The 16,042-nt window shown below is 34.1% G+C and overlaps 1 protein-coding gene across 3 annotated transcripts; it reads left to right on the top strand.

The window, feature by feature from the left end:
- Positions 1,085-16,022, top strand: LOC18603906 (DNA-directed RNA polymerase III subunit 1). Of its 3 annotated transcripts, none has more exons than XM_018117638.1 (27): positions 1,085-1,235; positions 1,344-1,473; positions 1,628-1,777; positions 1,870-2,044; positions 2,315-2,502; positions 2,687-2,796; positions 2,905-3,004; positions 3,478-3,693; positions 3,777-3,925; positions 4,022-4,163; positions 4,266-4,406; positions 4,680-4,868; positions 4,947-5,175; positions 6,338-6,431; positions 6,805-7,039; positions 7,243-7,434; positions 9,790-9,888; positions 10,649-10,852; positions 10,945-11,199; positions 11,793-11,940; positions 12,049-12,200; positions 12,515-12,670; positions 12,744-12,857; positions 12,935-13,038; positions 13,819-14,023; positions 14,205-14,407; positions 15,448-16,022. In XM_018117638.1, the coding sequence occupies exons 1-27, from the start codon at positions 1,180-1,182 to the stop codon at positions 15,497-15,499; spliced, it is 4,188 nt and encodes a 1,395-aa protein (XP_017973127.1). In that variant the 5' UTR covers positions 1,085-1,179; the 3' UTR covers positions 15,500-16,022. The 3 variants fall into 3 exon arrangements, with proteins under 3 accessions (XP_017973127.1, XP_017973128.1, XP_017973129.1); XM_018117639.1 differs by having other exon boundaries at positions 6,805-6,997; XM_018117640.1 differs by lacking the exons at positions 1,085-1,235; positions 1,344-1,473; positions 1,628-1,777 and having other exon boundaries at positions 1,940-2,037.

Consider the following 16,042-nt stretch of genomic DNA (forward strand, 5'->3'; position numbering starts at 1 on the left):
ACAAGGGCATGCATTGAACGCACTACAATACTAGAAAAAAAAATAATACGAAGATCGATTGGGATAATAAAAAATACTCAACTCGACATGAAAAAAAACGAGATGATTAAATTAATAACCTAAAGTTTAATATGATATATATATAACAACTTGGAAGACTAAACTCATCGACATTTATATAAGTTTTTTTTGGGATAATGCATATAACTTTCACCTATTGAATGCCAGCAATAATTCCAATATATCGTCTTAGCTGTTGCCAGGAAAAATTAGGGTACTTTCCTGGCTCCCAATATCAATTAATTCTATGTTGAATTTTAGCAATTTGTTTTTGTCTATTTGTCTCAATTTTTGGACAATTGACATTTTTTTTTTTTCCAACTGTCTAGCACTAACTAGCTACTTGCTATTATTATTCTATTATTTCATATTATAAAGCATACTAATTCAATTGGAATGGACAATGTAAATCAATTTCTTCTTCTTCTTTTATAACATTTATTCTAAAAAAATCAAAGCTTAGTTCAATTTCCACCACCCTACATGCACACCATTTATCGAAAACAAATAAAATAATTGATCAATTAGAGTTTAATATATATATTAATGAATTCAAGATTTTATATGAAAAGTGACTAAAATATAATTATACATAATCAAAAATTTATATATCTTAAATTATATATATAATAAAAAATTAAAAATTAAAAAAATAAAGAGTTATTGAATATTTTTGTATATTTAAAATCTCGTTTGATTTTATATTATATAATTTTTTGGTAATTTTATTTTTCAAAAATTAAATATAAGATCTCAAAAGGATTTCAACTTTCACTTGATTAGATCTAATGTTCGGGGCTTGGGAAATGTAAAGAGAAAATATTGGCCCATCATTGAAGATTTTATTCGTAGCCCAAAGTCAATTTGGATAAAGTCCAAGTCCATGTCAAGCCTATGTTAGTGAAAGAGGCCCAAATAAATAAAAGAACATGGGCAGATTTGCCTTGTGCGATTGGGCATCGGGGGCCTTCTAAAAGGATTTCATTACCCGACCCGACTTTGATTCTGCCGAGAAAGTCACGATACAACCTCACCATCCCGCCACCCCCTAAACCCCTTCCTCTCTCCGTTTCTTTTCCTTTTTTTTTGTCCCTCAAAATTCTTCATTTTTGATCGAAGATGCAGCAAAAATTTACAAAACGGCCGTACATCGAAGATGTCGGGCCGCGAAAAATGTGACACCCGTTCTCTCTTTTTTAATTGTATTTCATTTATTTGTCGTTTTTGGATTTTTAATTTTTCATTAAAATTATTAATGTTGTTTTTAATTATTATGTATGCAGAAAAAGCATTCAATTTTCTATGTTATCAGATTCGGAGATAGCCAAAGCTGCTGAAGTTCAAGTTTATCAAGCTCTTTACTATGATCCTAAAAGCCGCCCCATCGAAGGCGGCTTATTGGATCCCCGAATGGTACTTAAAATTTACTTCCATTGTGTATTTACATGTTTTTTTTTTACGTAATTTTATTTATTCCATTGTGTATTTATTTGTTCTTTTTTTGCTTTATTTTATTTTATTTTTCAAGTTTTAATTTACTTTTTTTTTTCCATTATGGGTTTTTTAGGGTCCTGCAAATAAAAGCGGGAAATGTGCAACCTGCCATGGAAATTTTGCGGATTGCCCAGGCCATTACGGATACTTATCTCTTGCCCTTCCTGTTTATAATGTTGGATATTTAAGTACAATTTTAGACATTTTAAAGTGCATCTGTAAGGTAATAAAACTGTGACCCAAATTTTTGAATTGTGATTTTATTTAATTGAAGCACAGTGTTGATTGTTATTACTTGCGAAATTTTGCGTACAGTCTTGTTCTCGTATAATTTTGGATGAGAAATTATGCAAAGATTATCTGAAGAGGATGAGAAGTCCGAAGATCGATGCATTAAAGAAGGGTGATATAATGAAAAGTATCGTGAAGAAGTGTAGTGCTATGGCTAGTAGTAAAGCTGTGAAGTGCTGGAGATGTGGATATGTAAATGGTTTGGATTCTATATTTACTTTTAACTTAAATATAATTGTCTGACATGATGTATTTATCATCTTTAAAAGTGAAATGAAGCTCATCTTTGGTTATGGTAATTGCTATATAGGGTTTTCTTGAGGTTGTTTTATTTTAAAATGGCTGGATCTTTTTCATTGATGTAAGAATCCAAGCTGGTTGTGCTAATTGCTATATTGGATTTGTTGGGCTTTTATAATTGTATGAAATGAAACCAGTTAGGAACTACTTTTCTGTTTGATGGTTGTAGGTACGGTGAAGAAGGCTGTGGCAATGTTGGGCATTATTCATGATCGTTCAAAAATTAATGACAACAGTTTGGAAGAATTTAGATCAGCAATTTCCCACACAAAGGAGTCCAAGGCATCCTTCAACGTTGCTACTTATGTTCTAAACCCTGTCAAAGTGCTTTCTCTTTTTAAAAGGATGACTGATTTGGTATAACCCTATGCTCTTTTGGTTTGCAAAATTTTATCACATGTTTTGCATATTGGAAACCAATATTGGAGCATGCATTTTAAATAAAAAACAAAGAAATGTTTCTTTTTTTGATCTTTTATAAAATTTTTGCACTTATTGATTTTGTTATAACACGAGATATTCTGCATTTCATTGTTCACAGGATTGCGAATTGCTATATCTTTCTGATAGACCTGAGAAGCTCATAATTACAAATATTGCTGTGCCACCTATACCTATCCGACCTTCAGTCATTATGGATGGGTCACAGAGGTTCTCTTTTTGTTTGCTACACATCATGTTTTGTCTCTGGTAGTTGCTGCAATTATAGGTGATAAAAGTATAAATTATTTTTACAATTTTCCTCTTTCCTTGTTGCAGCAACGAAAATGACATTACTGAGAGGTTGAAACGAATTATTCAGGCAAATGCTAGCCTTCGTCAGGAATTAGTAGAAACAAATGCTGCATTCAAATGTCTGGTATGGAAATGGATTCTGATACCTAATAGGTACCTGCAGGAATTTAGGTCAATGTAGAATCTGTTATCATTATTGTTTGTATATATGGAGGCCCATTGGGCCTTGGGGTACACAACGAGAGGGAGTTATATCCACCTCCCATCAGACCTTGTAGTGGGAAGCCCCAAGCTTTAACCATTGAAATGTCTCTTTGTTAACTGGTTGAATGCTATTGTTGTAATCATATTTGGTATTGTCTTATTGCGTTTCCTTATCCTTTAGATGAATTAAATTCTGGAGAGATACTTTAAAGATTAAATATTAAAGAGGCTAAGTAGGACTAGAACAAGTATGGTTGCAGGTGTTTTGTTATAGTAGGAATGCTGAAGGCTAGTTAGTAAATTGTTGAGTGCTGAGAAATGTTATTAATTTAGATTTTTTTTCTTCTCCGGGAATATCACTTGTGATGTCTTATGCTGAATATTTTTCTTTAGGGTGGCTGGGAGATGCTTCAAGTTGAAGTTGCACAGTACATTAATAGTGATGTTCGTGGTGTTCCATTTAGTATGCAAGTGTCAAAGCCGCTGAGTGGTTTTGTTCAGCGCATCAAAGGGAAGCACGGACGCTTTCGTGGTAACTTATCTGGCAAACGTGTTGAATATACTGGCCGGACTGTTATATCACCTGACCCCAATCTGAAAATTACTGAGGTTGGGTGTCCTAGTAATGTTTGAGCAGTTTTAGGATTTTGAGATCTTGGTTTATTTGTCCTCTGAAGGAATTAATGGTTCAGGTGGCTATCCCAATCCATATGGCTCGGATTTTGACTTATCCAGAACGTGTTTCCAATCACAATATAGAGAAGCTAAGGCAGTGTGTTCGTAATGGTCCTTCGAAATACCCTGGTGCAAGGATGGTCAGATATCCTGATGGTTCAGCTAGGTTCATCACTCTTGCATCTTATAACGTTTGTCATCATATTAATATTGATAATTGTTTCATTTGCTAATGGTTTGGGCTTAAAATTTAATGCTGCAGGCTCTTGATAGGTGATTACAGAAAGCGTCTTGCTGATGAACTAAAATTCGGTTGTGTAGTTGATCGCCATTTAGAAGATGGAGATATTGTTCTTTTCAATAGACAGCCAAGCTTGCATAGAATGTCTATCATGTGCCATAGGGTGATTATTAGTTGTGGACGTACTAAATTGCAGCATGTAGTTATTCTGTTCTCTCTTTCTCCAAGTTGTTGGTTGATCATATTCCTCATGCCATGAATGCAGGCGAGAATCATGCCGTGGAGAACATTGCGATTCAATGAGTCTGTTTGTAACCCATATAATGCTGATTTTGATGGTGATGAAATGAACATGCATGTCCCACAAACGGAGGAGGCTCGAACAGAGGCACTCATGTTGATGGGGGTAAATTCTTTTATATCATACTATCTTAGGAATTGTGCCTGTGAATATCATATGCATTTAGTTTTTTTAATTCCCACTCAGCTTGCTTCAAATTGATATGTATTTCTGGCCTTTAAAATGTTTTTCCACTGATGAACCACAATATCATAGTGATGATAATGGTATGATAGGAAACGTGTTCAGAAATGAACCTATGAACTGCTACTGAACACCTTTTCGTGAAAATTTAGATAAATCTGAAAATTTCTTATGAGTTGTTGTTTGTGTTTCCAGGTGCAAAATAATTTATGCACGCCAAAAAATGGAGAAATTTTGGTTGCTTCTACTCAAGATTTTTTAACATCTTCCTTTCTCATTACAAGGAAGGATATTTTCTATGATCGTGCAGCTTTTTCTCTTATATGCTCCTATATGGGTGATGGCATGGATCTTATAGATTTGCCGACTCCAGCATTACTTAAGGTAAATGCTGATACCCTTTTGTAGTACTTTTGCTATATGCTTTTCTATTTTTTATTGAATTCAATTGTTGTGATGCAGCCAATAGAGCTTTGGACTGGTAAGCAATTGTTTAGTGTTCTATTACGCCCACATGCGAGTGTGAGAGTCTACTTGAATCTTATTGTTAAGGAAAGGAACTACTCCAAGAAGATTATCAAAAGGATTGGAAATAAGGAAATAGAAGTAGAAACAATGTGCCCAGACGATGGATTTGTCTATATTCGGAATAGTGAGCTTATATGTGGGCAACTGGGGAAGGCTACTTTAGGTGAGTTTTTGCTTATTTCTTACTTTTTCCTACATGTTCTGCATGTAATCAATAATCTCATGTTCTTTTAATTTGTTATCCTCAAATACGATTCTCATTTGTTAGGTTTTCTATTGAGTCATAGAAACGTGCATTGGCAAAGTGTCTCATAGATTAGTTTAATAATCATGAGACTTGAGAGATACCAGCTGCATCTAGTATCATCAGGGTGAGATAAGATCTGGTACTTTGTAATTTTGATTTGGTATGTTGACAAGATTACTCAATAAAAAATTAGACCAAAACTGCATGCTGAATGAAGAGAATACAGTTCTTGTTCCAAAGTTTCTATCATACTTTTGGTTAGGTGAAATGAAGAGAATGTAATTTGTGTTGGACATTCTCTAGAGCATATTTTTATTTGAGACTTTGCATTTTTTAATCTATTACTCACCATGGCTAAACTTTTATGTTAACTATAATTGCTTTGTTCCTTTCAGTTTATTCCTTAGAATTAGAAAGGAAGAAAGCCTGTCACACACAGACACTCTTAGTTGCCCATAGATGTGGAGGAGCTAATTCTTATCTATCTTTCTTATTTTCTTCTGCTGTTTTCTGGTTTCCTCTGTGTACGGTGTATGATAGAGCTGCTTTTCTACCTCTTGTTTGATATATTTGAAATGAGTCTTATTGGCTTGTAGGGCCACTTTTACATGATCGCGAGTTTAGAGCTTGAGATCACTGCAACATGACATTTTTGGGTGGCTCTTAATGGGGCAAACTTAGGTTTTACTAATTGCTTTAGGATTAGGACTGGATTTAGTATCTAGCCTATTTATGATTCCACCTTCCTATTATGGGTTTATAGTAGGTTACAGGGCCCACACTCTGTTGAACTCCTCTGTGATGAACTAAACACAGGCTGAAACCCAGTAGAATAGTTTCCAGCAAGCAGTCTAAGCATTGTACATATTCTATCTATTTGGATTGTTTCAGATGCCAGTAGTTAGTGTAAGAGATTAATTGTTGTTTTTGAAGTTTGTTAACTGCTTAATTTTAATTTTAATTTTTTTTAACATTCTGGAAATGCTCTTTGGCTTGACTTATGTGGACAAAAGAACAATAATTTTCAGGTTAGGCTCTTGACATTTTCAATTTCTTATATTCTGCAAAATGAATCCAGGAAATGGCAACAAGGATGGACTTTATTCTGTTCTTCTCAGGGACTACAATGCACATGCTGCTGCTGCCTGCATGAATCGGTTAGCTAAACTGAGGTAACCAATCATAATAAGATTTTGGTTGCCAAATTTCATCTGTCATTGTTTCTGAAGTTCATATGTGAACATTTTGGTTGTTTGAATGACTTCCATGCTATGCAAGTTCTTCATGTTTTTGTGAGGGCAAGTTCATAATTTTTCCATTCTTTCGTGAAAAATTTTCTTTAAAATCTTAGTCTAGCCTAATATAACATGGATTTCATATTGTTTATAGCAGTCACATGAATGATACATGTTACCATTTCTACAGAATCCTATTTCACTTTCCAATTGATTCTGTTGCGTTTAATGTAATTTCAGGTCTTAATTTGACTTCGTATTCTCTTTGTTCTTCTGTTAAAATATTTTCTCTTTATATGCTTCTATGCAGTGCTCGATGGATAGGGAATCACGGCTTTTCAATTGGAATTGATGATGTCCAACCGGGGAAAAGGTTGAATGATGAGAAAGCATTAACAATTTCAGGAGATTATAAGAAATGTGATGAAGAGATACAGACGTTCAATGAAGGAAAACTAAAGCCTAAACCTGGTTATGATGCTGCTCAAACACTAGAAGCTAATGTAACTGCAATATTGAATAACATTCGGGACAAAACGGGGAAGGTAATGATTGGGGCTATGTTGTAGTATTTTCGAATTTCTATTTGAACGTGTTAAATGGTCACTGCTGGAAAACTTAGTTGTGTTCCTTTAATCTTTTGCGTTTATATCATCTTCCATACACGTTGAACTATGCATTTGTTTTTAGAATGATGATTACTTGAAGACTATTTTGATGATGGTTTATGAGAATTGCTTTGAAACAGGTATGCATGAAAGAACTACATTGGAGAAACAGTCCATTGATCATGTCGCAATGTGGTTCCAAGGGTTCTGCTATAAATATAAGTCAAATGATTGCATGTGTTGGTCAGCAATCAGTTGGTGGTCGTCGTGCTCCTAATGGATTCATAGATCGTAGCCTTCCTCATTTTCATAGAGGATCAAAAACCCCTGCTGTAAGTTTATTTTACATTTTTTTAGCTCTGAAAACCTAATTTTCTTAATTTTCTTTGTTAATTGTGCAAGAACTTAAGCTTATAGATCGATTTTAGTGTCTTTCAAATAAAACAAGGAAAAAGATTTAATACTTCTCAGTGAGCATTGTTTCTCATGATATCCTGTATTATATTAACATGTCATTGTTCTTTGGAATAGCTTCTGTTAAGTTGATATGCATATAAGATGGAATATAATTTCTGACTTTTTTGATGTCTGAAATCTGTCCTAAAGTTCAGTATTGATGTTTATTTTGTCATCATGTTGGTTTTATTAATGAATGTTTATTTAAATTTCAACTTTCACTCAAAGGGTTATTGGTTGAGTTGTTCGTATTGGTTCCTCACATTCATGCTAAAGATTATGAGTGATTTACACTTACAAACAAATACTCTTTACCTAGGTTTAAAGGACTATTATACCATATGACACTGGTGTTTTTCTAATTTTCAATCTAGCATAGGGATTCTAGGGTTTGATTCTTTGTGTTTGTTCTCTTTAAGTTAGTTGGCTGGTGACTAATTACATTCTGAATCTGGTGTGAGGAATAGTTTCATTCTGTATACATTTTTAGGCTTTTATCAATGAAACTATGAGCTAATTAGGATATTTAGGGCTTGAGGCATTGTAGTTGCTGGGCAACCCTCTCTTACAGTGGTTTTCTGTTATTAAAAATATCTTTATTTTATCTTTGCTACTGTGATAGTTGAATTAACTCCAGCTTAGCCTTGGTTTCCTCATTCTCCAAACCCCTGAATCTATTCGTAGCCTTGAGACCCTTCAACAACCATTAAGCAAACAACCTGGGAACCTATAATGAAAGCTACTGTCCAGATCATTCCTGCAACTTAATCCTTTGCTTTCAGCAAAGTTATATCAATACTTATACTTTCCACCACCTGTTTGAGTTCTATACTTCAAACCATTGCTTCCTAATAAAAAACCTGAATAATCAAGTGTATTCAAGGGTCTGTTTGTTTTGACATAAAATATTTTCCGGAAAACATTTTCACGACTTATTCTTGTTTGGAAGACAGAAAATTTATTCCAAATGTAAAATATTTTATGGGTCATCAGGAAAAACACCCGTTGGCCAGGTAAAATGTCTTACGCCCTTAAGGGGTGTAAGACACTTTCCAGAGAACCAAAAAAAAAAAAAACTCTTATATTAAGCCTAGGAGTATGTGTTTGATGAATATTTAACTTAAAATATTAAAAAATATATTAATATTTAAATTATTCAATACTATTATAATTAAAAAATATATCTTTTAATGAAATCATTCAATGCAATTAAAATTTTTATTTATAAATTGAATAAATGTTACTAATAATTATAATAAAAAATATTTCAATGATCGTCATTTGATGAATATACATTTATAAGTATAGTTTTGGATGTTTTACACTATTGATGAATATCGATATTTATATAGTGTTATTGTATAAAAGTGATGAGATGGAAAATTTTTTGAAGTTTTTTTTATATAGCTTACTTTCATTACTGATATGTGGTTAAATGTTTTGGGAAATATCATTATTGATTTTGTCCATTTTCATTCCTAATTTTGATTCCAAATTAGTGAAAACCAAATGGCACCATTGTTTTGTAATCAACTCCTATTTATAAATAGGATGGTGGAAAATAGTTTTCATAGTGATGGCAAAAATATTTTTCACAGGATGATCCAAACAACAAAAAATGTTTTATATAGTTTATCCAAACAATAGAAAGAATTAAATTTTCCTGTAAAATATTTTACATAGAAAAAATTTTCCCGTAGAAAGTTATTTTCCGGTTACCGAACAGACCCTAAGTCTGCTGCATATTCTCCAAATCTATGCTATTTAACTGTTGGATTTTCTTGAAATAAAAGGCCTATGGATGCATAGCAGTGAAATGCAGTGTTGCAAGATGATTATTCTTTATTCATGTTGTGGTTTTTTATCCAAAAGATGAATTTCTTTCCCTTATATTAGGTGAATGTACAATTCGGCATATTTTATCCTTTTGTAGAATTAGTAATACGTGGCAGCATACCATCAACGTTCTCCAAAACTGAGATAAATATATTTAAAATGATCATTGCATTTATATGGCTTTGAACAGCAAAGATAGATTGAGGTGATAAATTTTGAAAGAAGATGCTTTTTGTATTTCTTCATCTCATAAAACCACACAAAAATGTTGATGACAATTGACAAATCTGGGTATTCATGGAATTGTTTGTCTTGCATCTTCTCATAAAACAATATTGGAGATTTTGATGAAACATGATGAAGTTCTGAGCATATAATTTTGTGATTTTTTGCAGGCTAAAGGCTTTGTTGCAAATTCATTCTACAGTGGTTTGACTGCTACAGAGTTTTTCTTTCACACGATGGCTGGGCGAGAAGGCCTTGTGGATACAGCTGTACAAATGATCTCTTTTCACTTCTTTTTTATGTCCTTTAAAGTTGTCTGGTCATAGAAATTGTTGTGAGGAAATCTGTTTTGGTGCAGTTATATATTGTGGGCCGTTTGTACATGTGTTTGTGTGCTTATTTGTGCTTAATTACATTCTGGCCTGGACCACTTTTCCAAAATTTTGGTTCACTGCTAAAAGTAGACAATCACTAATGATTTTTTTTTTTACAATGCTACCCTTTATTTTAAATGTAAACAACTACAAAGATAAAACATCTTAAACTTGAGTAAATGCATTTTAAGTCAATCATCTTAAACTTTCTGCAATTTCAGCATGTACCTGTAAATTAGGATGGAGGGACTATTTCACTAGTGGGGACTACTAGATTGATCACTTACTCTATGGCAAAATTTATCTATTATGTATTTTAAGTTATGGACATAGACCTGAATTATTTCTTGATTGAACTATTGTTTTAATTTGATTACATCTGGCGTTGGTTTTGGTATTTTATTACTGATACAAGTTGAAAGCAATAATCTGCATCAAGTTTTGAATTTGTTTATTCTGTATCATATCTACTGTAAGACGTTTATTTTAATTCAGCATCATATTGGGGCATTCAGAATTATCTTATGGAATTGTTGTAATACATTACTGATACTAATACACCTATATCTGAGGAGTTGAAATAAATTCTCATTGATTGAAAGAGAGGTATGGCTGGGCTTAAATAATTATTGTTGACTTATCTTGACTGTTGCAGGTAAAAACAGCTGAGACAGGATACATGTCTCGTAGACTGATCAAAGCATTGGAAGACTTGAGCATTCATTATGATAACACCGTTCGCAATGCAAGTGGATGTATAGTTCAATTTATTTATGGAGATGATGGCATGGATCCTGCATGTATGGAGGGAAAAAGTGGATTTCCTCTGAATTTTGACAGATTGTTAATGAAAGTAAAGGTGTGGAACCCTGTCCCCGCTCAGCAGGTTTGTAAATTTTGTAATTTGTGGGGTGGATGAACTTGACTATGTTGTTTGATGTCCATCTGCAGGCTACCTGTCCTCCAATAGAACAGAAATGCTTACACGTTGGTTCTATCATGCCAATGTTAGAGGAGCAGCTTGCTAAACATGATCCTGCTGGGGTTTGCTCTGAAGCCTTCAAAAAATCTCTGAAAGGGTTCCTTAAAAGTCAGACGAACGAACTAGACAGAGTGATGAAATTGGTTAACAATTGTGCACAGAAGAGTGAGATACTTGAGAAAGTTGGCCATAAAATATCTGGTATATCTGACAGGCAGTTGGAGGTAACTATTGCCATTGTGTAAATAATTGCTTCACACGTCTTCCTGTTTTCTATTGCTTGTTTCTCCTCATGCCAAAGAAGTGTGTGTCGTGTGTGTATATATATATATATATTTGGGTGGAAAAAAAGACGTTAGGTAAGAGTAATGCATGCATGAATTATTGTGAATATGTTTGTGCATGCGTATGTACAGACACGTATGTATGTCCTTCCTTGTACCATGATGAATAAGCACTTTTGATTATATTTAAATGTCCCAAAATCAACCTTCCAGTACATAGAATTATTATTTCATTTTCCAAAATTACCTTTCAAAAACAACATCGCAATTTGTGCCTTTACACTTCATTTATTAAATGGATAGTTTTGGAATGAGAATTTTGAAATTTGAATTTCTTGAAGTTTTTGCTTTTCTGAAGGGAACTTGATTATCTGACGGAGGGAGTAATATCCATGCCATGGGTTGATCTCAGCCATTCTTCTTGTATTTAAATGCTCTGATACTCAAGCCCTCTTAACATATTTTTCTTGTTATTACATGATTAGAAAAATGTGGCAGCCTCTAATGATAGTCTTTGTTTTACGACATAATAGGTTTTTGTTAGTACTTGCATTTCTCGTTATCGCTCTAAAGTAATTGAAGCTGGAACTGCCATTGGAGCTATTGGAGCTCAGAGTATTGGTGAACCTGGGACACAGATGACGCTGAAGACATTTCACTTTGCTGGAGTTGCGAGCATGAGTATCCTTGTTCATTGATTTTATTAACCTTTATGCTCTTGTTGTTAATTAATGTTGCTTTGGGTCTTTTTAAAATGTTTGTTAGTGTGATTCCTCAACATTGTTTTAGATATTACACAAGGAGTTCCTCGTATCAAAGAAATCATAAATGCAGCCAAAAGAATTAGTACTCCCGTAATTACTGCAGAACTTGAGTTTGATGATAATCCGAACATTGCACAAATAGTAAAAGGTCGAATTGAGAAAACCGTTTTAGGGCAGGTATGAAATAATCTATTCAGAAGAATTATAGTTGTCTTGTTTTCCATCTTTCTTCTTGTTATAACTTCTTAATATTTATTCATCAGTTGGATTATAATTTATGTAGTCGTGGATCTTGTGACATCTATCACTTAATTTATTCTGTTCAGAGTCTTATATGTTATGGATGTCTTGAATTCTTGGACCTTTAGCTGTTGGATTCTTCTTCCATTGTTTATGATCTCATAAAAACAAAAAGCAATGCTGTTTCTATTGTCTACTTGTTCTCATATGGTTGATTTGTTTTCATAGTTGACTATCTTCTTGTAATGTAGGTTGCTAAGAGCATCAAGATTGTAATTACTTCAAGATCAGCATCAGTTGTTATCACCCTTGACATGGAAATAATCCTAGATGCAGAATTGTATATAGATGCAAATATTGTGAAAGAATCAATTTTGCAAACTCCGAAAATTAAACTAAAGGAGCAGGTCAGATTTCTTATTTATGGTCTTGACACTGTCACTCTGGATTCTTAACATCTCCTGTTATGTTACTCTGCAGCATGTGAAGGTTTTGGATGGTAGAAAATTGGAAGTTGTTCCTCCAGCTGATAGAAGTCAAATTCATTTTGAACTTCATTCTCTTAAAAATCTGCTTCCACTGGTTGTGGTAAAGGTGAGGCTTTAGTTTATCTTTGTGATTGGAGATGTTGAGAGAATACATGTGCTTATTTCAATGTCCTTGGATGATAGGGGATAAAAACTGTTGAACGCACTGTTGTTTATGACAAGAACAAAGAGAAGAAAAATCAGAAAGAAGAAGAGACAACGAAGCATTTCCAGTTGCTTGTAGAAGGGTTAGTATGGTTTTTGCTAGATTCCACAGGTTTCATTCTGTTGTTTCTGTAATTAAAACTAATTGCCCTGTTTGTCTCTTTGAAGTGGTTTTAATGTGCCTCAAACCTGCAACTTGTGCTGTATGCATACCATAAAATAGTATTTTGGATAAAATGATGGATAGAGATCAATGCTAACTTATTTTGGCAATCATGTCTAATTTATATTTCTTTTGTAACTTACAACTTAATTGAAGTTAGCCTTGCCCATCACCCACTCCTGGGGAAGGGTGAGGATTATATTTTTATCTCGAAAAGGAAAAAGAACTGTAGGAATTTAAAAAAAAAAGTCACTTGGTCATTACTAAGACAAGGGAACTGAGGCAAGAAAGGAATACGGCAGAAAAAACTACACAAAGTGCTAAAGAAGAAAATAAGATTTCTTCTGATTAGGAGAAATAGGGCTATAGCAGAGAGCTGCTTGATGTGGTTTACTTCTGTGTAATTACCTTGAGCTCAATGAGGCATTGGATGTACAAATTGAATCTGATGAAGGAATATAGACTTTTATAATCTGAGTTAAGTGATGGAACAATTAAATTCCAGCAGCAAAATGAAAGGGCATGGAAGGAGATGAAAGCAGAAATATGGAATTTAACATGTTGATTTATAGTTCTTCAAGCACGTTTTGCTTGTGTGATGTTTATTGTTGTTACAAAAATTATTGCATCCTTCACCATTTCCTACTTTTTGAGAGCTACTTCTTCCTAACTGTTAGAAATGTCTTGTGCATGTTGTCAGCATGGGGCTCCAAGCAGTTATGGGCATTGAAGGAATTGATGGACGGAGGACATGGAGTAACCATGTAATGGAAATGGAGCAGATATTGGGAATTGAAGCTGCAAGGAAATGCATAATCGATGAGATAGCACAAACTATGGAACATCATGGAATGACTATAGACAGACGCCATATGATGCTTCTAGCAGATGTGATGACATTTAGGGTTGGTTTTTCGTTGACATTCATTGCCTGTTGTCACTTGGAAAATAAAAATGAAAATAAGTTTTTCTTTTCCATTTTTCTGTCCTGTAATGAAAATCTAGATTATGTTTTGGACCTCTGGTTTTGTGTACATAATTTTTTTAGGACAATGTATAACTGCATTTACATTATTATTGTATCAGGGGGAAGTTCTTGGCATCACAAGATTTGGAATCCAAAAAATGGACAAGAGTATATTGATGCTGGCTTCATTTGAGAGGACAGCTGATCACCTTTTCAATGCTGCTGTTAACGGGAGGGATGACAAGATTGAGGGAGTTACTGAGTGCATCATCATGGGCATCCCAATGCAGATAGGCACTGGAATACTCAAAGTTATACAGAGGTAAGCATGCGATACATTTTCTAATAATCTGTTTTATTGCCCTATTATTATTTATAATTTTTACTGGGCAATCCATCAATAAAGTAAATTTAATTGTGGAGAAGTAATTTGAATTATTGAAGACTGACGAAGTTGGTTTAGAATGTTCCAAGTTTCTGGCCTCTGGTTATTACTGATTCCTTTGACTACTTTTTGCCATACTCAAATTCAGTGCTGTTTTAATCAGGAGTCTTGATTTTTGTTACAAATGTCTTGTGTCTCTTTTTCACATGTTCCATCACTGCTGTCCATTGCAATAGATTCAATATCCAAGAAATATGCATTGCCTTGCATGTTGTTCTATGAGTCATAAATTACAGTTGATGGCTATCTTTCTGGTGCAGACAGATACGAACTTAACTGACAAGAATGAGTTTTTAGGATTTGATGTAGCTATATGTGAATTTTTGTATTTCCTGCTGGTGGAGAAATAAACTACTGAAGTTTCCAATTGTGGTGCTTTGGTAACAATACAGCTTGAATGTAATCCTTAAATCTTTCCCGTTTAATGTAAAAAGAATGATTTGAGTAATCTTGTGCTGCTTTGTGCAGACTGTTTGAGCATCCCCTCTTATGGAGAAATTACTTTCTCAAACGTTCTTCCTCTTGCTGCTTCTTTGACAAATCGCGAACCTACCATAATCTGCAGATCTCTCCTGTTTTGGTTTGGACCTTTAATCATTGTTGCTCCTATGATGACTTTGCAAGTAACCTACTTACTAATTCTTGTTGGCATTGTGTGGATGCCATCTAACTTTTCTGTTGGGGTTGTCGATAACCTGGAGGTTGGAAGTAATGATGGACTGATGCTCATTCACACTTTTAAGGATACAAGTTTGCATGCTTGGAATTGCATGTTCTTATGAGGAACACTGAAAATGGGTGCCATATTGTTAATTAAGCCCTGCATTGACTGAACATAGTGTTTTGTTAGAGAAGATTTTTCTTAACTTCCATGGGTTGTTAAGAAGTGTTAGTTAATTTTCCTTTCCTACTTGCAGAGTTGATCCACCTCCTATGCTACGATATGGACCAGATCCAGTTTTATCTTGAGTTCATCATTTTGGAAATTATCAAGCAGAAATTTGTGCAGTCAACAGTATGCTCTATGTTGATTATGCATCAGCATCATCCATTCAGAGTTGCAAGATGTCAAGAGAAGAAAACGCGGCTGCCGCTCCCTTTTTTCGCCTGACAGTCACCAGCATGGTCGGAGGGCTGTAGCATTTGAGTGAAAGTTTTGCACTTTCTCGTTTCCTAGAAGCTGGCTGGCTTCTAATCAAGAATGCTGTTCAACATGGCACTTTCTCTGATCAGAGAAGAGAGGCTGATTGCATTTATCTTATTAAAAAGTCCCAAGAATCTCATCAAATGTGAAATATAGGGACCCTTAACTGTTTTTTCTATGATTGGAATATCTTGTAAGTAGTGCAATCTCTAGGCGACTTGCCTGTGGTTGCCATATAATAGATGCCGCAGGCAGTTTTCAAATGTTGTCCAGTAAATGAATTTTGATAGACCTAGGTCTGATTACTTTATGTTTGAACTCAACTTGCGATTCAATCAAGTTCTTGTACATACTGTGCTCATGCCAAA

The sequence above is a fragment of the Theobroma cacao genome, chromosome 3, assembly GCF_000208745.1.
Source record: "Theobroma cacao cultivar B97-61/B2 chromosome 3, Criollo_cocoa_genome_V2, whole genome shotgun sequence".
Taxonomy (NCBI): Eukaryota; Viridiplantae; Streptophyta; class Magnoliopsida; order Malvales; family Malvaceae; genus Theobroma; species Theobroma cacao.